At 40.6% G+C, this 21,980-nt stretch overlaps 1 protein-coding gene across 3 annotated transcripts in view; it reads right to left on the bottom strand.

The window, feature by feature from the left end:
- Nucleotides 1-2,142: 2,142 nt before the first annotated feature.
- Nucleotides 2,143-21,980, bottom strand: part of LOC133556633 (probable E3 ubiquitin-protein ligase HECTD4) — a 56,049-nt gene continuing 36,211 nt past the window's right edge. For all 3 annotated transcript variants that reach the window (XM_061906754.1, XM_061906753.1, XM_061906752.1), the window contains exons 59-76: nucleotides 21,678-21,883; nucleotides 21,414-21,593; nucleotides 19,682-21,081; nucleotides 19,397-19,604; nucleotides 19,080-19,303; nucleotides 17,842-17,987; nucleotides 17,637-17,740; nucleotides 17,232-17,355; nucleotides 16,013-16,203; nucleotides 14,404-14,550; nucleotides 13,333-13,452; nucleotides 13,098-13,253; nucleotides 12,911-13,014; nucleotides 10,069-10,290; nucleotides 9,825-9,991; nucleotides 7,953-8,148; nucleotides 7,648-7,870; nucleotides 2,143-4,855 (exon numbers count right to left, since the gene is read on the bottom strand). In XM_061906754.1, coding sequence (XP_061762738.1) covers nucleotides 4,719-4,855; nucleotides 7,648-7,870; nucleotides 7,953-8,148; nucleotides 9,825-9,991; nucleotides 10,069-10,290; nucleotides 12,911-13,014; nucleotides 13,098-13,253; nucleotides 13,333-13,452; nucleotides 14,404-14,550; nucleotides 16,013-16,203; nucleotides 17,232-17,355; nucleotides 17,637-17,740; nucleotides 17,842-17,987; nucleotides 19,080-19,303; nucleotides 19,397-19,604; nucleotides 19,682-21,081; nucleotides 21,414-21,593; nucleotides 21,678-21,883 — 4,255 coding nt within the window. In that variant the 3' untranslated portion in view covers nucleotides 2,143-4,718. The remainder of the gene's footprint in view (nucleotides 4,856-7,647; nucleotides 7,871-7,952; nucleotides 8,149-9,824; nucleotides 9,992-10,068; nucleotides 10,291-12,910; nucleotides 13,015-13,097; nucleotides 13,254-13,332; nucleotides 13,453-14,403; nucleotides 14,551-16,012; nucleotides 16,204-17,231; nucleotides 17,356-17,636; nucleotides 17,741-17,841; nucleotides 17,988-19,079; nucleotides 19,304-19,396; nucleotides 19,605-19,681; nucleotides 21,082-21,413; nucleotides 21,594-21,677; nucleotides 21,884-21,980) is intronic.

Here is a 21,980-nt window from a genome sequence, read left to right on the forward strand (position 1 = left end):
TACACAGGCGAGCGGTCCATCCTGGGTCCCGACTCTGAACAGCCAGTACTTCATCCATGGTAATCGGACCAGACCACCGGTATGACTTTATAATTTCAGTAAAACACTATTAACACAATAAGCAGATAAGGGATTTTCCAAAATTATCCTAGTAAATGTGTCTGACAACATCTGAATCGCCCCCACTGCCGTTGCCTTTTTTTTTTCCCTTCTAGTGCTTCACTCTAACTTTCCTCATTCACGAATCTTTCATCCTCGCTCAAATTAATGGGGAAATCGTTGCTTTCTCGGTCTGAATCGCTCTTGCTGCTGGTGGCTATGATTGTAAACAATGTGAGGATGTGAGGAGCCTTACATCCTGTGACGTCATGCGCACATCGTCTGCTACTTCCGGTAAAAGCAAGGCTTTTTTATTAGCGACCAAAAGTTGCGAACTTTATCGTCAATGTTCTCTACTAAATCCTTTCAGCAAAAATATGGCAATATCGCGAAATGATCAAGTATGACACATAGAATGGACCTGCTATCCCCGTTTAAATGAGAAAATCTCATTTCAGTAGGCATTTAATTCATGATAACTAATAGTAAAACTTGATCACAATTACAAAAGAAAACACCACCAGAGGCTTCTTTATTGTCCGCTGACTGCAGACAATCTCCGTGTATGTTTTGCGCTTGAAAATTGTTTGTCCAACTTAAACATTCATTTATGTTCCAACAAATATTCCCCCACATGTTGAGACAATTTGTGAGAGTTACAGTTGTGATCAAAATTATTCAACCCCCACACAATTTTGGTGTTTTTGCAAGTTGGACATTTGTTCCGTACTTTGTTTATAGTCATATCAAATAAAGATGTGTCAAATAAATTGTAACACTGTATTTTACAAAAGACCAAAAAAGGAAATTTTTCTTAATATCTCATTGACAAAATTATTCAACGCCCTGGCAGTAATGACATCCTTCAAACGTGATACATAACCGGACACAAGCTTCTTGCAACCATCTACAGGTATTTTAGCCCATTCCTCTTGGGCAAAGGCCTCCAGTTCATTCATATTCTTGGGCTTGCGTGCTGCAACTCCCTTCTTCAAGTCCCACCACAGCTTTTCTATAGGATTTAGGTCTGGCGACTGTGAAGACCACTCCAGAGTCTTCCAGCCCTTCTTCTGCAACCACTCTGATGTTGATTTGGAGGTATGCTTGGGATCGTTGTCCTGTCGGAAGGTCCAACGTCTCCCAAGCCTCAGCTTCGTCACTGACTTCATGACATTTCCAGCTAAAATATCCTGGTAGGAAATAGAATTCATAATGCCTTGAAGGTGCTGGAGATTCCCGGTACCTGAGGCAGAGAAACAGCCCCAGAGCATGATTGACCCCAAACCTTGCTTAACAGTAGGCAAGGTGTTCTTCTCTTTGTAAGCTTCATGTTTTCTCCTCCAGACATAATGTTGATTCATAGGCCCAAAGAGTTCCACTTTTGTCTCATCACTCCATAGAACAGTTTCCCAAAACCTTTGGGGTTTGTCCAGATGATTTTTGGCATACTGGAGTCTGTTTTTCTTGTGCCTGGTAGTCAGAAGTGGGGTGCGCCTGGGAGTTCTGGCATGGAGGCCTTCATCTCGTAGTGCGCGCCTTATTGTCTGGGACAAAACCTGCGTTCCCCCCTCTGCAATGTCCTGTTGTAGTTCCTCAGCTGTTACCCGGGGGTTTTTCACCACTGTACGCACACAGCATCCTCTTTCTACCTCGCCCAGGTAGTGTTTCCACTGTGCCTTTAGCTTTAAACTTGAGAATTAAGCTCCCAACTGTGTCTCTTGGAATGTGTAATGTCTTTGCTATTTTCTTATATCCATATCTTTTCTTATGAAGAGAAATTACCTCCTCTCTTGACTTCTTTGACCACTCCCTGGACTTCACCATGTTGCAAATACACCTTTGACCATCTACAAGAAGCTGAGCATCACAGTCTTTTTCAATCAGTTTAATTGTTGCTCGACGAGACAGATGATTGAGCACCGTTTAAAGTCGTGAGGTCGCGCATCATTTGCGGGGATTTGGTTGAATTTGCGTCAGTCGGTGCGATCGCCGAAACCTGCAGGCACTGAAAAGCATGTTTTGTTTTTTCTAACCACACTGAAAGTTTGTACATGAAGTCTTTATTGTGACACCAACGCCATACTGGTATAATCCATTTTTAGATGTTACGTTTCCAATGTGCAGAGGGGTAAGACAGTAAAAGTTAATTTAATGCAACCATAAATAATTGTAATAAATATCCAAGTAAATGTACAGCACACACTTTATCCTATGAATAAGTCCTTTTTAAATCGCCTCTTTAAATCAGGAGTATGCAGCAGCGGTATTTTCCACTCTCAGAAGAAGAACAGAGTCCAAACCAAAATGTCAGGCATGGCAACAATGCAATGTGTCGTAGTAGCACTCCTTTTTACTCACACGAGAAAACATGTTTCACCATGAGCGGTAAGAAAATGAATCCACGCAAATATGAGACAGTGGATCACAAAGTTTGTTCGACTTTAGAATCTTTTCTTGGAAGAGTTGTGCAAACCAAAAAAAATAAATAAAATAAGGTAGGAAAAAACCTGCACTCAAACATGACATCAGTCTATATACATGTGTTGTCCTATTGTATTTTTACACAGCTAGATATCGGAGTAGGAGTGGTTCCGTTAAAAAAAACAGAAGGCAGAACTGAAGAGAACCGTATGAGCGTAGATTGTGAGGTTTCACATTCAGTAGTAAAAGCACTCAAATGGGTAATGGGGGGGAACCCATGTGTGTGTGTCCCACACCCCCACCTCACCACGCGATCCACTCGTCACTATAGCAACCAGCATTTATGTCTCAAGCTTCTCCAAAACTGACAAAAGTCAGAATGGTTTAAAAGATGACTTCAATATTATCATCACTTGGTTTGGTTAAAATGGAATCATAGCCATACATTGTCCATTATTCTTATTGAGTCAACTCCATTACACTCCATCACATCTACCGCCTGCTCAGAGCTTGTGGTCAAAAAGAGGCAAAGAAAAGTCACCATGATGGAAAACAGAACATTCTTTTTTTTTTTTTTTTGGGTGGGAATCAAATAAAACCATTTTCTCCTTCTTTCTCTCTAACTGCAAAGGCATGTTTCAGAACCAAGACAACGTAAAAGGGAAGCAGCTGGACTTTGTCATTTGGATTTTCCAGCGCTCCCAAATCTGTATCAGTGCAGAATATATATAGGTGCACGGTTCAACCTGTATCGGGTGCACAGTTAACAGGTGCACGGTTGAACCTGTATCGCAGGGGTCGGGAACCGTTTTGGCTGAGAGAGCCATGAAAGGCAAATATTTTTAAATATATTTCCGTGAGAGCCATTTAATATTTTGTTTAACACTGAATACAACTAAATGCGTGCATGTTTAAGTAAGACCAACATTTTTAGAGTATAATAAGTCTCTCATTCTTTTTACTAACATTGTTATTTTGAAGCTAACCAATAATGAATAAAATACTTCATACTATTAATGCAACCTCTTGAACAGGTGCGTTAAAAAATACGGACGGATGGATTAAAATGCATGAGAATGTTTTTTATATTTTGAACGTTATTTTTAACACTGTGATTACCAGCGGAATTATTCATTACTTATCTTGTTAAGCAATGTCAGCTAAGATGTATCTGAGAGCCAGATGCAGTCATCAAAAGAGTCGCATCTGGCTCTAGAGCCAGAGGTTCCCTACCCCTGCTGTATCGGGTTTCACGGTTGAATTTGTATCGAGTGCACAGTTGAACCTGTATAGGGTGCACGGTTGAACCTCTATCGGGTACACAGGTAACAGGTGCACGGTTGAACCTCTATCAGGTGCACGGTTGACCCTGTATCGGGGGCACGATTGAACCTGTATCGGGTGCACGGTTGACCCTCTATCCGGTGCACGGTTGACCCTGTAACGGTGCCCAATTGAACCTGTATCAGTGACCAATTGAACCTGTATCGGTGCCCAATTGAACCTGTATCGGTGCCCAATTGAACCTGTATCAGTGACCAATTGAACCTGTATCAGTGACCAATTGAACCTGTATCAGTGCCCAATTGAACCTGTATCAGTGCCCAATTGAACCTGTATCAGTGCCCAATTGAACCTGTATCAGTGACCAATTGAACCTGTATCAGTGCCCAATTGAACCTGTATCAGTGACCAATTGAACCTGTATCAGTGACCAATTGAACCTGTATCAGTGACCAATTGAACCTGTATCAGTGACCAATTGAACCTGTATCAGTGACCAATTGAACCTGTATCAGTGACAAATTGAACCTGTATCAGTGCCCAATTCAACCTTTATCAGTGCCCAATTCAACCTGTATCAGTGCCTAATTGAACCTGTATCAGTGGCCAAGTGAACCTGTATCAGTGGCCAAGTGAACCTGTATCGGTGCCCAATCGAAGCGCTCCCTCTGGTTTTCTATTCATTAAAAGAGAAGCGAGCCAGTGAAAGTTTCTTTCACATGTCGGATGTAAAACCGCTTTAGATGATCATCCCTGATATCCCCCAAGAATAACCAAAAAGGTGTACAAAAAAATCAGGGGCTAACATGCAAAGCGATGAACAAATCAAAAAAAATTCCAATAAAAGTTGCCTTTCTCCGAAGCTGGAGGTGGGTGTTAGGAGTCATGTTTGGAGAAAAGGGGCTGGTCAAGTCTTAGCCACTGAGGGGGTCCTCGCGGTAGTGGATGGCGTGACGCAGTTTCTCCAGCGTCACGTCCAAAGAGGAGTACTGAGGCAGTTTGACCATGAACATGCACGTCTCCACGCGGATGTAGCGAGAGTCTGGCTGACCTGCAACACAGAGAGAGAAGATTTAACCACAGATGTGTTAGGTCATTTATCAACAAGGGGTCAGCTGCCTTTATAGCCTGTAGCTGGAACAAAACAAATATTTTAAAAGTTTCAATGTTTTTTGCTCTGCTCTCAGGCACAAACACCACCTCTTTTCTCTGCCGTCCTTGTGCTCATCCACTCACCAGTCAGGACACATTCAGCCTTATAATCGTAAATGATAGAAGTCATTTAAAGGTTCGTTCACTGCCGTGTAAAACCAATAGGAGCCACAGAAGAGGAGGCTGAAGAACTAATCTATCTACACAGTAGCAGGGTTTCCCGCAGCGGTTTGTTGTTAAAACGGCCGCCTTAACAACAAAGAGCCACCGCCTAAATCATAAGTGTCAAACTCTGGCCCGCAGGCCAAATTTGGCTCGCCATGTAATTTCATTTGGCCCTTGAGGCAATATCAAATTAACATTAGAGCTGGCCCGCCGGTGCTATACAGCGGTGCCGATGTAACACCGCATTCACCGATTTCCCGGGAGACTCTCGAATTTCAGTGCCCCTCCCGAAAATCTCCCGGTGCAACCATTCTCCCGAATTCCACCCGAACAACAATATTGGGAGTGTGCCTTAAAGGCACTGCCTTTAGCGTCCCCTACAACCTGTCTTCAAGTCTGTTTTTCCTCCTCACAAACAGCGTGCCGGCCCAGTCACGTAATATATGTGGCTTCTACACACATGTAAGTAAATGCAAGGCATACTTGATCAACAGCATACAGGTCACACTGATGGTGGCCATATAAACAACTTTAACACTGTTACAAATATGCGCCACACTGAACCCCACACCAAACAAGAAAGACCAACACATTTCGGGAGAACATCCGCACCGTAACACAACATAAACACAACAGAACAAATGCTCAGAACCCCTTGCAGCAGTAACTCTTCCGGACCACTACAATATACACCCCCCTCCCCGCTACCAACAAACCCCCCTAACCCCGCCCACCTGAGCCCCGACATTAACTGAGCAGTAAAAAGGCCTGAATGGTTGAATAATTCATTGTTATTTTATTTTCAAATGTATTTGTCTCTGGAAAAAGTTAATGTTGATATTTACCTCAGAAGGCTGCAAATACAAAAGAGGCATTCAATTTTTTATTTAAATTTGATTTGATATGCCATTGATCATTTTAAATTATTATTGTCATTATTACTTGAAACTCAATTTTGCATGTCACTATAAAGTTATATAAGCCTTGCTTGTTCAATATTCATTGCAAAACTTGTTTGGGTCCCTTTTAAAAGGTTCATTTGTTCAACCTCGGCCCGCGGCTTTGTTCAGTTTTAAATTTTGGCCCACTCAGTATTTGAGTTTGACACCCCTGGCCTAACTAAATTCTTAACAAGCTGCTCCGCTTAGTTCTGCCTTAACAACAAAGCGCTGCGGGAAACCCTGCAAGGTAAAGTGAATTTTATTTTTTATACTTAATCATTGTAGCGACCTGGCTGTCAAAGTTAAGGAGTTTTGTGATTACGAACTGCGAGTGCACCACGGTGCTAGTGAATGTGTGTGTGTGTGTTTGTTGGCAGGGCGGGGTCATATGAGGACAATTCAAGTAGTTATTTTGTCTTTCTTATAAAAAAGAATGTTGATCCATCACCTCCTTGTTATTTATTTGCTATACAGTACTGTATGGTACTTTATTGTAATTGTACAAACCTTTACTAAAATATGGACTTTTGTTGAGGCAGGAACTCACTATTTATATTAACAGTGTTTGTTCGTAAGTCGAGGTTGGGTGATGTGGCCTAAAATGTACATTGCTATATATATATATATATATATATATATATATATATATATAGAAGCCTCCTGCGATTACAATATATTATTTGGTGTGTAGAACTATTACAAAACAGGTTACAAAATACTTTAAAATGGTTTAAAAAAAAAAGGTTAAAAATGTTGATACTAATACTAAGATTCTTAATGAAATTATTACATTTCAGATCACAATAATCAGACAAAACACACGATGTTGGTGTAACAATATCAAATACATTTTTAAATGAATTCCCAATATTGGTTGATTTAAATCTTAATTTTGTTTTCCTTAAAGTCCTTCTATGTCCAAGCAATTATTTCCTGAGTTTGTACAGAGTGGCATAAATTACAAAAAAACTACTTTTTAACAGTAAGTAAAATTGAACTTATCACTGTAGTATCAACCATATACTGATACTATATTTGGTATTGTTACTGTCGATACTTGTATTAATCCGCCCACCTAACTCTAGCTCAGCGGTTAGCATAGTTTATTGGATCCTACAGTGTGTAGAGTAGCATGTTTAGGTAGTCCTCATCCTCCAGTGATAATAGTACCTGTAAGAAACTCACTGTTGAGGATGCCTTTGTTCGCTTGTAGGTACACAATTAGAATGTTTCATCAACATGCATTATCACAATACAACTATAGTATTAAAAGCTCTATTGTCGGCCAAATTCATATCATTTGTATCATATATATTGCACAATCCTAATACTGGTGGAAGCTCATGAATTTTTGTGTAAATGGTATCAAAAATGAGCTTATCCGGTTAATAGAAGAAAATAATTTGCCCTTCTTTCTTACTTCTGTGATTGTTTTTCTGTCTGAAAAAGGCAAGAATTGAGGAATGAGTTGTTGCACAAAGAGTGCGCTCATGATAAAGGTTTTAAGACGATATGAGCTGCTAAACCAAAATTGTTGCATCATGCTGTCTCCTTGGTTAATGAAAACAACCCTTATAACCATCACCTGCTGCTCCATCAGGAGGGGCGATCTTCATGGGATATGGAGGGACATGGGCAGTGTCGGGTCCTCCGTCCTTGCAGGGACAAGTGAAGGGTATCCGCTCCTGGTTGCAGGCGAACTTGATAAACTTGCAAAGTTCCTCCTGAGTGAACATTTCCAGTACGGTCCAGAAGAACTCGATGTGCTGGTCTGTCTCCATCAGCCCCACTTGATACATTGTGTGGGCCTACGAATAGAAAATGCGATAGTGAAGCCCAAATCCAGAGAGATACTCCGGTTAGTGCAGCATTTGAGGAAGGAAAATGTACCTTGAGGAATTCCAGGTTGACGTAGGGTAAGCCACAGGTGCGCAGCTCCATCTCCAAGGGGCTGAGCATGGTGAGAAGCTGCAGGGGAATGATGGAGGCCAGCCCTGCTCGCACTGCAGTCATACACTCAACATTCTGCAGCTCCCTCAAACGAAGGCTTCGTACCGCTCGTGCATACACATCTTTGTTCTCCCAACTAAACAAGAAATACGCTGATCAGGTCATGAAAGGTATTTACAGTTTAACATACAATGTAATAGGGCTGGGCGATATTGCCTTATTTTAATATTGCAATATTTTTCGGCCGGGGCTTCACGGTGGCAGAGGGGTTAGTGCGTCTGCCTCACAATACGAAGGTCCTGCAGTCCTGGGTTCAAATCCAGGCTTGGGATCTTTCGGTGTGGAGTTTGCATGTTCTCACCGTGAATGCGTGGGTTCTCTCCGGGTACTCCGGCTTCCTCCCACTTCCAAATACATGCACCTGGGGATAGTTTGATTGGCAAGACTAAAAAAAAAAAAATTGACCCTAGTGTGTGAATGTGAGTGTGAATGTTGTGTGTTGGCCCTGCGATGAGATGGCGACTTGTCCAGGGTGTACCCCACCTTCCGCCCGATTATAGCTGAGATAGGCGCCAGCGCCCCCCGCAACCCCAAAAAGGGAATAAGCGGTAGAAAATGGATGGATGGATGGAATATTTTTAGGCCATATCGCGATATACGATATATATAACGATATTTTGCCTTGACCTTGAATGAACACTTGATGCATATAATCACAGCAGTGTGATGATTTTATGTGTCTGCATTAAAACATTCTTCTTCATACTGCATTCATATGTGCTACTTTTAAACTTTTATGCAGAGAGGGAAATCACAACTAAGTCAATTGATCAAAAGTGTATTTATTAAAGTTATTTAGCAATGGCCCAAACATTCAAGTCATTTCCAAAACATAAAGTGTAAGATTGTCAGAGACACTTTAAGTGTCGAATAAAAATGAGCTGCATAATAGGAAATCAAATAGTATTCGTCCTTCACTGTGTGGTAGGTTACTAAGGTTATGAAATTCTCTTCATTCTCTAGCGAGCGACTTTAAAAAATGATGCTACATATTAGCACTAATGCTAGTTTTTATAGCAACGCTTTTTCCCCCCACACATAACAAATTACGGTTGTCTGTTCGACATATTCCCACTTGAAGCCGAACCACCGCCAGACGATGGAAACCCTGCTGTTTTTATTGGGAATTACGTCTTCCTTCATTTGTTACCAGATCAGCACCTTCTTTCTCTCGTATGGCTACATTAGCAGCTAACGTTAGCCACGAAGCTACCTCTCTGCTGGGCAAGGGCGGACATGTATGTGACGTATGATGTGACAGTATGTGACGTATGTAAGAATGTGCGCCTGCTTGTCTGTGGAGAAGAAAAGACAGGAAAGAGTGAGAAGAGCCTGAAGTGTACGCCCACAGCTAAAAGTCCTGTGTGAGAACGTATACTCGAATATCACGATTTAGTCATTTTCTATATCGCACAGAGACAAACCCGCGATATATCGTATATATCGATATATCGCCCAGCCCTACAATATAATACCATATGTTGCGAACTATAAGTCGCTCCATTTTTCCTATGCTTTGAACCCTGCGGCCTTTTTTTTTTTTTTTCCCTTTGTCATGAAAAAGGGAGGTTTTTGTCAAGAAAAAGGGAGTTTTTTTGGGGTGGGTGCACTAATATATACTCTAATTTTTTTTTAAATTAAAAAATGATTAAATTAATAATAAATTATTCTGCGGCCCGGTACCAATCGAGCCGTGCCGCGGCCCGGTGGTTGGGGACCACTGCTCTACACTATGGAAAATACAGTAATTACCTGACAGTGAGGTTGCGACCTCCCTGACAAAGCTCCACCTCCTCGCCCGTCATAGTGATGTAGGTAAAAGTGCAGCAAGGCCTGCTAGGAGATTCGGGGCTATCGCCTGAATGGTGCTGGGAGGAGAGCTCAGCACACAGAGACTCAAGCTCAATGTCGTCATTCACCTGTTTGGCACAAACAGTCATATTATAAAGCAAGTTCACATTCAACATTTCTATCAGATTAGCAGACTATTCTTTACATTTTCAAATTTCCTGACAAAGTTGTAAGTGAGCATATCTGCTTCCTGCAGGTCCTGCTCTGGGTCTAGCGCCACACCCACCAGACCTTTCCAGAAAGAGCCCAATAGGTCCAAAGGAAGGGGTACATCTGCGCGGACAGCAATGCCCAGTAGCTGGCCAAAGAAGTGCAACAGCTGCTCCTCTGCATAGCTAATTGGACATGGCGTCAATATGAATTTCCCCTGACAAAGCAAAAAAACAATACAAAACACACCATTAGCCTCTTAATACAATCCATCCATTTTGGGTTATGGGGCACGGGGAAACTAGAGTTTTCTTCTCTGGAGCCATTCCGACAATAAGTGTATATGTATATGTGAGTGTGTGTGTGTGTGTGTGTGTGTGTGTGTGTGTGTGTGTGTGTGTGTGTGTGTGTGTGTGTATATATATATATATATAAATAAAGTACTATCTAATATATATATATATATATATATACATATATATATATATATATATATCAAACAAATATTCACATTCACATCAATGGACAATTTAGAGTCTCCATAACCCAACATGCATGTTTTTTTGGGTGAGAAGCCGTAGTACTTGTAAAACCCCAGACACACTGGGAGAACATAATGACTGCGTGACAACATGCCAGCCACTCATCCACCGTGCAGCCTATTCTTCATACTTCAAGTTTAAAGTTGGCAGTAAAATCATGTCGGGAAGTAGGAATGGCGATACAGCCTAAAATCTATATCGCAATACATTTTGGAGCATCTATGCATTGATAATAGACCCAAAAAAAAGTTACAAAGGCTCTTAATTTGCCTGCTGGTATTATTAATTTACTATTATAAGTGGATTACTTTCTGTTGTAACATATTTTTATCTAAACTTCTGTTAAATGCAATATGCACTTATTCGTCTGTTGGATACTTTACATTAGTTTAGGCTGATACTACAAATTTGGGTATCAATCCAATAACAACTAGTTACAGTGGCAGTATTGGTCACATCAATGCTGACACCTAAAATTGTCAAATATTAATTTTTTGATCACAACTGTAATCTGACAAAAACACAGGATGGCAGTGTAACAATATCACTTAAATATCTAATTTATATATTGAGTTTAAAAAATTCAAAAGATTTTGTGATTATAAAAAATATGGATCTAATCCCTATAGTATAAACCAAATACTGATACTATACTTGGTATAATTACTGTCGATATTTGTATTGCCTTTTTTTTACGTTGAAGAAGTCTAGCTTAGCGTTTAGCGGGGCTGCTAATATCGTTCTATGGCAGGGGTCACCAACCTTTTTGAAACCAAGAGCTACTTCTTGGGTACTGATTAATAAGAAGGGCTACCAGTTTGATACAAACTTAAATAAATTGCCAGAAATAGCCAATTTGCTCAATTTACCTTTAACAAATAAATCTATATATATAAAAAATGGGTATTTCTGTCTGTCATTCCGTCGTATATATTGTTTTCCTTTTACGGAAGGTTTTTTGTAGAGAATAAACGATGAAAAAAACACTTAATTGAACGGTTTAAAAGAGGAGAAAACACGAAAAAAAATTAAATACAATTTTGAAACATAGTTTATCTTCAATTTCGACTCTTTAAAATTCAAAATTCAACCGGAAAAAATGAAGAGAAAAACTAGCTAATTGGAATCTTTTTGAAAAAATTAAAAAAAAAATTTATGGAACATCATTAGTAATTTTTCCTGATTAAGATTAATTTTAGAATTTTGATGACATGTTTTAAATAGGTTAAAATCCAATATGCACTTTGTTAGATTATATAACAAATTGGAACAAGCTATATTTCTAACAAAGACAAATCCTTATTTCTTCTAGATTTTCCAGAATTAAAAAAAAAAAAAAATTCAAAAGACTTTGAAATAAGATATACATTTGATTCTACAGATTTTCTAGATTTGCCAGAATATTTTTTTTGAATTTTAATTGTAATAAGTTTGAAGAAGTATTTCACAAATATTCTTCGGCGAAAAAACAGAAGCTAAAATGAAGAATTAAATTAAACGTATTTATTATTCTTTACAATAATAAAAAAAAAAAATTACTTGAACATTGATTTAAATTGTCAGGAAAGAAGAGGATGGAATTTAAAAGGTATAAAGGTATATGTGTTTGAAAATCCTAAAATCATTTTTAAGGTTGTATTTTTTCTCTTAAAATTGTCTTTCTGAAAGTTATAAGAAGCAAAGTAAAAAAATAAATGAATTTATTCAAACAAGTGAAGACCAAGTCTTTAAAATATTTTCTTGGATTTTCAAATTCTATTTGAGTTTTGTCTCTCTTAGAATTAAAAATGTCGAGCAAAGCGAGACCAGCTTGCTAGTAAATAAATACAATTTAAAAAATAGAGGCAGCTCACTGGTAAGTGCTGCTATTTGAGCTATTTTTAGAACAGGCCAGCGGGCTACTCATCTGGTCCTTACGGTTGGTGACCCCTGTTCTATGGTGTGTAGTGGAGAATGTTTAGCTATTCCTTGTTCTCCAGTGATAATGTCACTTTTAAGAAATAGTCTATCTGGTGCCATGGAGGCGAGGATTAGTGATTTTAAAGCAGCTTTCAACTGTGGAGGAACACTAGCCGCGAATGAGGACATTATTGATGGAGGATGCGGCTGTTGTTTTGTCGCTGTCAAATTTGTGGCACACAGTAAGAATGTGTCATCAACATGCATTACATATTGTTTATATTCTGCAACCGTAATTGTGTGCAAACAGAAAAAAAATTGGGCTAGAATATGTCTTGTGTAGCAAAGGGAAATTACTGATGCATTTGATCAGTCCAGACAATGGGAAGGTGTTACCTTGTTACGGTTGGCTGCAGCACTTGGGCAAGGCAGCAGCAGAGACAGAGCTGAACTTTGTAACTCCTTACACACCTGCCATAAAAAGTGCCGGAAGGAACCACCTGATGTCACAGATGAATTTGGGTTACTACTTGCTCTACCAGTAATTCAAAAGACAGTAGGTATAAAAAGGATTGATTCGCACTTGTGCCGTGAACTTCCTCCCCCGTGAAGCGAATGTTGAAAGCATAAGTGGGGTCGCCTCCGCTGGCCAGTTTTACACAAAGCTGAGACGACGGCATGCATGCAAGTTGACGTGCTGCCTGGCAGAAGTATGTGTTCTCTGACGATCGTATCTCACCTGCAAGGTATTCAGAGGATGTTAGAAATATACACAGTAAGAGATATGAAGAAAGATACCAAATAAAAGGGATCTTCACCTCCTACGATCTCAAGAGGATCCAGTGTAATCTCTGGAGCAGCATGGTCAGCTGTCCGCTGGACTGTGGCGTTGAGTACTCTGTTCATTATAGTGACTTTTGTGTCGTAGAAAACTAGTCCTGTAGGCAGTAAAGTTGGGAGCGTGAGAAGGGGACTTTAAAGGGGAACATTATAACAATTTCAGAAGGGTTTAAACCAATAAAAATCAATTCCCAGTGGCTTATTTTATTTTTTGAAGTTTTTAAAAATTTTTTACCCATCACGCAATATCCCGAAAAAAAGCTTCAAAGTGCCTGATTTTCACCATCGCTATATCCACCCGTCCATTTTCCTGTGATGTCACTGCGTGAAGCCAATACAAACAAACATGGCGGATAGAACAGAAAGGTATAGCGACATTAGCTGGGATTCAGACTGATTTCAGCGGCTTAAGCAAATCAACAGATCACGCATGTAATGAAATGGATGGTTGGAGTGTGGAGGCAGATAGCGAAAACAAAATTGAAGAAGAAACTGAAGCTATTGAGCCATATCATGACCGACAGCGGCAACGAGGACGAATTCGGCGATCGCCTTCTGACCAACGATTGCATCTTTTGACCAGTGATGCAACTTGAATCCGTCGATTGGCATGTGTTTGTTTGGCATTAAATGTGGGTGGAGGGAAAGGCAGGATGCAAATATAGCTACAAATGAGGCATAATGATGCAATATGTACATACAGCTAGCCTAAATAGCATGTTGGCATTGATTAGTTTGCAGTCATACCGTGAGCAAATATGTCTGATTAGCACATAAGTCAATAACATCAACAAAACTCATTGCTCCGACAGCGAACAATTTAAAGGCGTTTCAATCGCCAAATTCACCCTTTTAGAGTTTGGAAATCGGTTAAAAAAACATATGGTCTTTTTTCTGCAACATCAAGGTAAATATTGACACTTACATAGGTCTGGTGATAATGATCCCCTTTGAGAAAAAAGTGATATGCTTCTACAGTAGTAGTCTAAAAGTGATACGCTTCCAATCGCCTCTGCGACCCGCTAAACCGATGCTAAGGTCTCACTAACCTTTCGCCTCGCATAAAAGGGATGCAATGCTGTTCTGATAAGTATGCGTCTGTCTCAGCTCCACCAGCGGCAGGAAGAAACTTTCCAGTGTGTTGTTGAGGGACTGCAAAAGAGCAAATCGCAAGCGCAAGCTCTCTACAGGCACATCTTTAAAAGACAAGAAAAAAAAATAATTAGTAAGGATAGTTTCACAATGGTCATATAGATCCAAAAATATTGGCTTCTAACAACCAGCACAATGGATTTGAAATACAACAGTAAATAAAACTTTACTTTCAATAACTTTTCACCAAAGTATGATCAGAAGCCTGATCTAAAGCCAATATAGAATAGACTTAAAGGCCTACTGAAACCCACTACTACCGACCACGCAGTCTGATAGTTTATACATCAATGATGAAATATTAACATTGCAACACATGCCAATACGGTCGGTTTAGTTAACTAAATTACAATTTTAAATTCCCCGCGGAGTTTCTTGTTGAAAACGTCGCGGAATGATGACGCGTATGATGACGCGTGTTAGTGACGTTTCGGGTTGTAGCGGACATATTAGCCCAGCACCACTTACGGCTAAAAGTAATCTCTTTTCATCGCATAATTACACAGTATTTTGGACATCTGTGTTGCTGAATCTTTTGCAATTTGTCCAATTAATAATGGAGACGTAAAATAAGAATGCTGTTGGTGGAAAGCGGTGGATTGCAGCTGCCTTTAGCAGCCTAAACACAGCTTGTGATTCTTTGTTTGTTGTGAAGCTTTAACACAGAGCGGTCAAGCGAACATGTTTCTCTACGTCAACCAGCAAGTTTTTGGATGGGAAATTTGTGATATTAAGTCGGCTCTTACCGGAGACTTCAGTGGGTTATGGGATCTCCTCCTGTAGCTGTCAAAAAGGCAGCTGTGATCTTGGCTCCTCGGCTTCTCTCAGAGACACTAGCGTTCACCGCAGCCATCCGACTTTCAGGTATGACAGTATAATCTCACATAAATACTATTAACACAATAAGCAGATAAGGGATTTTCCAGAATTATCCTAGTAAATGTGTCTAATTACATCTGAAACGCACCCACTGCCGCCGCTTTTTTTTTTTTTTTTTTTTTTAAGTGCCTAACTCTAACTGTCCTCATCCATGAATCATTCATCCTTGCTCAAATTAATGGGGAAATCGTCGATTTCTCGGTCCGAATAGCTCTTGCTGCTGGAGGCTATGGTTATAAACAATGTGAGGATGTGAGGAGCCCTACAACCCGTGATGTCACGCGCCCATTGTCTGTTACTTCTGTTAAAGGCAAGGCTTTTTTACTAGCGACCAAAAGTTGCGAACTTTATCGTCGATGTTCTCTACTGAATCCTTTCAGCAAAAATATGGCAATATCGCGAAATGATCAAGTATGACACATAGAAAAGACCTGCTATCCCCGTTTGAATAAGAAAATCTCATTTCAGTAGGCCTTTAATTTTTAAAGATAAGAGTGAGCACTGTGGACCTACAAACACGTAGGCAAAGCATCACCAAGGAGGAAGCTCACAATATAGTGGGGCGCCACCCCTCACACATTGACCGTAATTGTTTTTATCCAAGTAATATTTAGGAGATTTACTAACTGAGCAGGGAGGCCACACGTGGATCGGCACAATCACTTGGGTCCAGGTAGACTTCATGTGGATGCAGTCTGGCTGGCGTGATAGCAAGGTGACGACACAGCCTGTTGATGTACTGCACCAATGCGACGTCCATTTCCAAAGTCCACTTCCTGCAAGCTTTTTGTGCATGCCGCGTGTCTATACAGGTGCACCTGGTGAAGAGGACGAAGAACAGCAATTAAAATGTTTTCTCTTTTTTTTTTACATCAACAATAGCAGTCCTATAAGAGCAGCTTGATTAACCGTCATACAGAAATATCCAAATAAAATTGTTTTGGGGGCCACATTTCCAGAAAGCTAAGGACCGGGGGGCCAGACTTCTCCCTTCAGTATTAGTCTTATATTTCATATTCCGGAGAACTAACGTCCTCTACAGTAGATATTTGATTTTGGTCAATTTTTTGGGTTAAAAGTACGGTATCACTTTTCTGTTTTTAAGGACATTCTGCAAAAATCTAGTCAAAGATCATCTCTAATATCACACGAGTGTTTTGTAAGAATATGCTGCAAAAATTTAAGTCTCTCACAAGTTTTTGGAATTGCACTTGTGGGCCACCAGTTGAACAGTCCAAATGATGAAAAAGCGAGGACCTAAATTGGAACCTTGAGGAACAGCACTAGTATAACTGAACAAGTTGAACGAATGACTACTGAATGCTTCTGAAGTATACAAGCTACACCAACACCATAGTTACACAAATGAGATGATGAAAAAACGTGTAACTGCCAAAAAGGAGAGGACTCAAAGGGTTGCTTTGAGGTACTGCCTGAGGTATCTAAATCCCAAATTTGGACCCAGGTGTTTTATCCTAGCTAGCAAGGTTAAAATGTCAATGTGAAAATCCGTCAATGTGTTTATACTGGTCCAAGTTCCTCATACAACTGGAGCACTCTAGTTTTTTTAGGAATATGTTTAAAAATTATTTGTTTCCGAAGTTTTGAAATGGTGTCAATGGTGACATTCCCGTGCCAGATTCGGCTCCCTGGCCACCAGTTGTATAGCCCTGCTGTAGGAATTTAAAAGGAGGGTGCTCTCCTTTTTTACGGTCCAAGAGATTCATACTGTGTGTATACATAGAGTATGCAGAGCATGTTCTGGGAAGCCAGTGAGAGCATGTGACCGTATGGGTATTACATCAGACTACAAGCTGTTATTGGGGTCTGGCATTTGTTGTCTCACCTTTCAAAGTGTAAGTCATAGCCACATGCCAAAATTGCCCTCCAGACACTACGAATGTCCTGCTTTGCTCGGTCAACTGCAAACTTATGAAAGCCCTCCAGCGTCAGGTACTTCTCCTCAGCGACTATAAAAACAATATGGTATAGCACAAGAGCCAGCCAAAGGTTATTAGAGTGAAATTCATTGAAAAATACTAGTAAATGGATAGATAACAGCTTTATTACAATGCAACTGATTAATTGATACTCAAATGATTCACTTGGTGTGCAAAATGAATTATATGCTGGGTGTTTTACCAAGATAGCTTAAGATATGTTCAACACTGACATAGTAAGTACAATATTTTGTGTTGCATGAGTATTGGGTAACTGCCTGTTGTCTTGTCATTGACTATTATCGACAAACCTTCAGTTTTTTTAGCAGGAGACTTTTCCACATCTTTCTCATCAGGTCTGGCTTTCTCTGGAGATTTGGGCTTAAGGACAGTCTTTTTCTCACTCAGCGCAGTCCTTTTTAGAGATACATGTACAGTAAATGTACGTATCAATCAACTGAAATGTACCAATAAAGTAACTACTTAAAGGTAAATATGTTTCATGCTCTCACATACCTTACACTGTTGAGAACAGACTTTTCCTTTGTGGGAGGTTTGGTGATGGCCCGCTTAGTGCTCACTACCTTGCCTTGGTGCTGTTCTTTTCCTGCCTTACTGTATTTGTTCTTATTGGGTTTGGGTATGCCATACTTCCTTAAAATCTGGACAAAAAGAAATTAATTTGCAGATTGTCATTAGATGAGTAGTCCAAGGCGCATCAAAGTTCAATTTAAAGGCCTAAATTTATATTCCATAAATGTATTATACAATTTACACATTATAGAACTGTTTCCTTACTTCCACAATTTTCTAAAATCATAGAAAAAAGTATTTAATAGCAGATTGGACAAATTCATTAAAAAAGTAGAACACTCGCGGAGAACAATTACAAAAGTACAATTTACTCAATAACAGTGTTATAAAAAAGATCAGTTAGAATTATAAATAATGTTTATAGAGAACATACAAATTAAAATTAAATGATTTTGTGTGTTTGCAAACATATACAATTATATGCACAAAGCAAACTATAATGTGCTACACCCAAGAATGTACAACAATTCTTCTCAACAAAAGAGGAAAAACATAACCTTGGAGAGAAATCTAAATTATAACATGTGTATGCATGTACAACACTCAATACCTTTTGTTTATCAATATGTCAAGTTAAATTATGGAATGGATTACAAAAATAGGTTTAACAATATACTAACATGATCCATCTTTAACTTTTTGAAAATGAGATAATCTCATATGTGAATCATGACTGACTGAACTATTTAGGAGATCTGTATTTCCCTGACGTAAATTGTGTTACAAAATGAGGACAGGAAGTGAACATATGCACTACTAAATTAATACAAATTGGAAACGGGATACGACTAAATAAGCTTAGCTTCTTCCTACTCCTTTTCAAACATGAGAAATGGAAATATGTAACCCATATTTATTTCGAACATGTATACATGTTCGAAATAAACTTAACAAACCAAAAAAATATAGTGAAGTATTTTAAGAATGTATTTTTTTATGTAATAAATACATTGATTATGTTTACAGCTAAGAAGAAACACACATTTTGTATGTCATAAAATATAATTATAATGTACTTGGTCTGTATGTCTGAATTGAACTCCTGAAAATCCAGTAACTGTTGCACCATATCCAATTTTTTTGAGGTGCGCCTGTAATTACCACCTTCACGTACTGGACCAGAAATCTTTTTTAAAATATGATATATAAATCACATATACCTGAGTAAGTTGGTCCTCAAGTACTTTCTTAGGTGGCCGGACATTGGTAAAGAAAGTATGCAGCAGGTTTCCAGGGGTCTGAGAGTTGATCTGCTCTTTGCTGAGGTAAATATCCGATACTTTAACTGGCTTGGCAGGTGTGAGGCTCAGCATCTGTTCTGAGTGCGCACAACTCTTGAAAATGTCTGTGAGGATGTCACGAGCTCCAGGAACAAGCTTCTCACCTTGAACAATATATGGGTTTTAAAGGTTAAAGTGAGGAAAAATGTCTCAGTGTAAAATAGAGACCTGGATTTTTTCTGGTCAAAATAACAAACCTCGAATTGACTTGTCCATAAAGTAATCTTCAAGAGCAGAGCTGCCTTGAGTGTCAAACAGACTTTGATTTACGCTGGAGGCAGTGAGGATCTCTTCATTGGTCAACTCCATTAGCTCCTCTTCACCTTCAAGACTGGACAAGCCAATTAAGTCACTGCTGTTAAACAGACTGGCACGTATTTTTTCCACTTTGGCTCGAGAACGGACCTGAAATTAATTCAAAAGGGATACGTGTAATTGAAAAATTACAAAAAAAAAAAAAGAAAATCCGTTATTTCACCCACCTCAATGACAGCGTAGCCTTTGATTGGCCTCGACGTGACTGCATTGCTCTCCTGGGAGGTGACTGTGTGCAAAGAGACTCCATCAGACATTGACGGTGTCTCTGTACTATCCACAGGCTCTCCAAAGCTACCAATACTCCCCAGGCTCCCGGTGCTACAGAGAGAAGTATCCAGACTTTCCTGACTGGAAACAGTCTGGGGCTCATGGGAACCCTGCTGGGGGTAGTTGCCAGCAGACGCAGCTGCATTGGGGGTGAAAGCAGGCACGGCTAATAGCTCCTGATCGACAGAAAGTTCACTGGCGGTGCGAGAGACTCCCTGAGAGGAGCTGCAGATGGAAGTCTGGCTGGTGGAAGCAGAGGCGCTCACACTCATAGCAGGAGTCACGCTGCTGGAGCTGTCAGGACTCCCAGGACCCCCGCTGTGGGGGAAGTGGCGCTCAGACTCTGTGCTTACTTTGCTGCCTTGAGGGCTTGAGACCCCAGCTCCAGTTTTAATTTTCTTCGGAGCCTCCTCCTGCAGAGGGATGAAGACTTCATCTTTGAAAAGCCCTCCATGTGCGTTGCAAGCCCTGCGGATAGCATTTCGAACCACTGCCTCTTCCAGGTGGGTGGGGATGCCTGAAAGCACCAACAGCCGACTGTGAGCTGTGGGACCCACCAAAGCCTGGCAGGCGTCCGTCACGGCATCGCTTGTTACGCTCAAGCCTTGAGGGTCCTTATTTGCGAGATGTCGAAGGATCATCAGGAGTGTGAGGCAGCGGTGGAACCACAGCATGTCTTCAGGTTTACTCCCTGTCATGTTCAGCAGGGCGCTATCACTCTCGGACTGCCGGGCACCTCCACTTCCTCTTTTACCTGAGACCACCGCTGCCACTGCAGCTGCTGCTCTCTCGCGCTTCATCTTCACCTTCTTCCGTTTGGACAGCAGGCTGGGGCTCTGTGGTGTCTGACCCGGGGATGAGGATGACGACGACGAAGAATCACTCAGGTTAGGGGCACTGGTAGAGGTCAGGGCGCCAACTGTGGTGCCTCCAACATTGAGCGGAAGCGTCACCTCTGTCACAGCGAGACAGACTTCCATCAGTGCATGGAAGTAGGTGGAGAAGCGGTTCTGCTCCGTTGCCAGCGCTAAAGCAACACCTCCAGATGAAGACCCTATTGATCCTGCACCTCCTGCGGTCCAGCCCTGAGTTTCCCTGTCGTACAGCTTGCGAAGTTCTGTCTGCAGAGACATGAGGACTGCGAGGCAGGGGTTAAGCAGAAGAGCAATGGAGCTGGAGAGACCAGAGGGACTTTTACGCTGTTCCAAGTGGTGAATCTTTCGCAGGAGTTCTGCCAGCAAGTGAAAGACGAGTTCTTTGATGGAGGGAGCCAGATCAGTGGTCCAGAGTAAACCACCTAATACAAAACACAAGCCAACACAGGAAACACTTAAAGTTGGGTTATGTACAGTATTACAAAGCAAAACAAATAATTCATGTGATGAATGTGTTAGCTATATAACAAGTATGCATCATTTTAGTGGTTAATGAGTTCTAAACTTTACATCCCAGACAAAAAGAGGTGGAAGGAGTTACACTAAGGCAGTTATGCTGTTGTTCAAATGCATTTGTTAGTTTGCATGAAAAGCCAACTTAACGGACAGATTTCAACAGCACTTTTTGAAGGAGGCACAAACATCCACAATGCATATTCTGGTGTAGCTCTTGATACAAGATTGTGAACCCTACCAAGCAGTTCCAGCACTTGCACCAGTACAAATGATGGTACTGTGTCCAACTCTTCTTCTGATCGCTCACAGCTCTCTCCCAGCTTCCACGTAAGCAGCTGCTCAGCAAATGCCATGGCCAGAGGGAACTCCAGAGGCAGGGAGTGCAGCACTAGTACAGCACCAGGAGGAGGTGACACACCTAGAATAAAGATAGAGTATTGAAAGGGGAACATACACACTCACACACATTAAAAGTAACCCTTATGGGACAATAAATACATACCAAGTTTGATGTGCACTTTATCAGTAGGGATGATAACCGAGGGGTATTGGTTGGTGGTGGGAGGGGGGGTAAGGCCCGTGTTGGCAGGTGAGGCATCCAGGGGATAGCATACAGCCTCCATTAGATTAAGTTGGCCATTTCTACGCACTTTGTGACCCAGACCATATAACATAACTCTTGCCCAGGGAGCCTTGTACAAGCTAGAGCTAATGGAATGGAAAAGGACAGGAGAGAAGTCAACATTTAAACAGAAGAAGGAACTGGGTTTCAGGTCAACTGGAAAATATCAACACTGCCAGAAAT

The sequence above is a fragment of the Nerophis ophidion genome, linkage group LG07 (genome assembly GCF_033978795.1).
Source record: "Nerophis ophidion isolate RoL-2023_Sa linkage group LG07, RoL_Noph_v1.0, whole genome shotgun sequence".
In the NCBI taxonomy this organism is placed as follows: domain Eukaryota; kingdom Metazoa; phylum Chordata; class Actinopteri; order Syngnathiformes; family Syngnathidae; genus Nerophis; species Nerophis ophidion.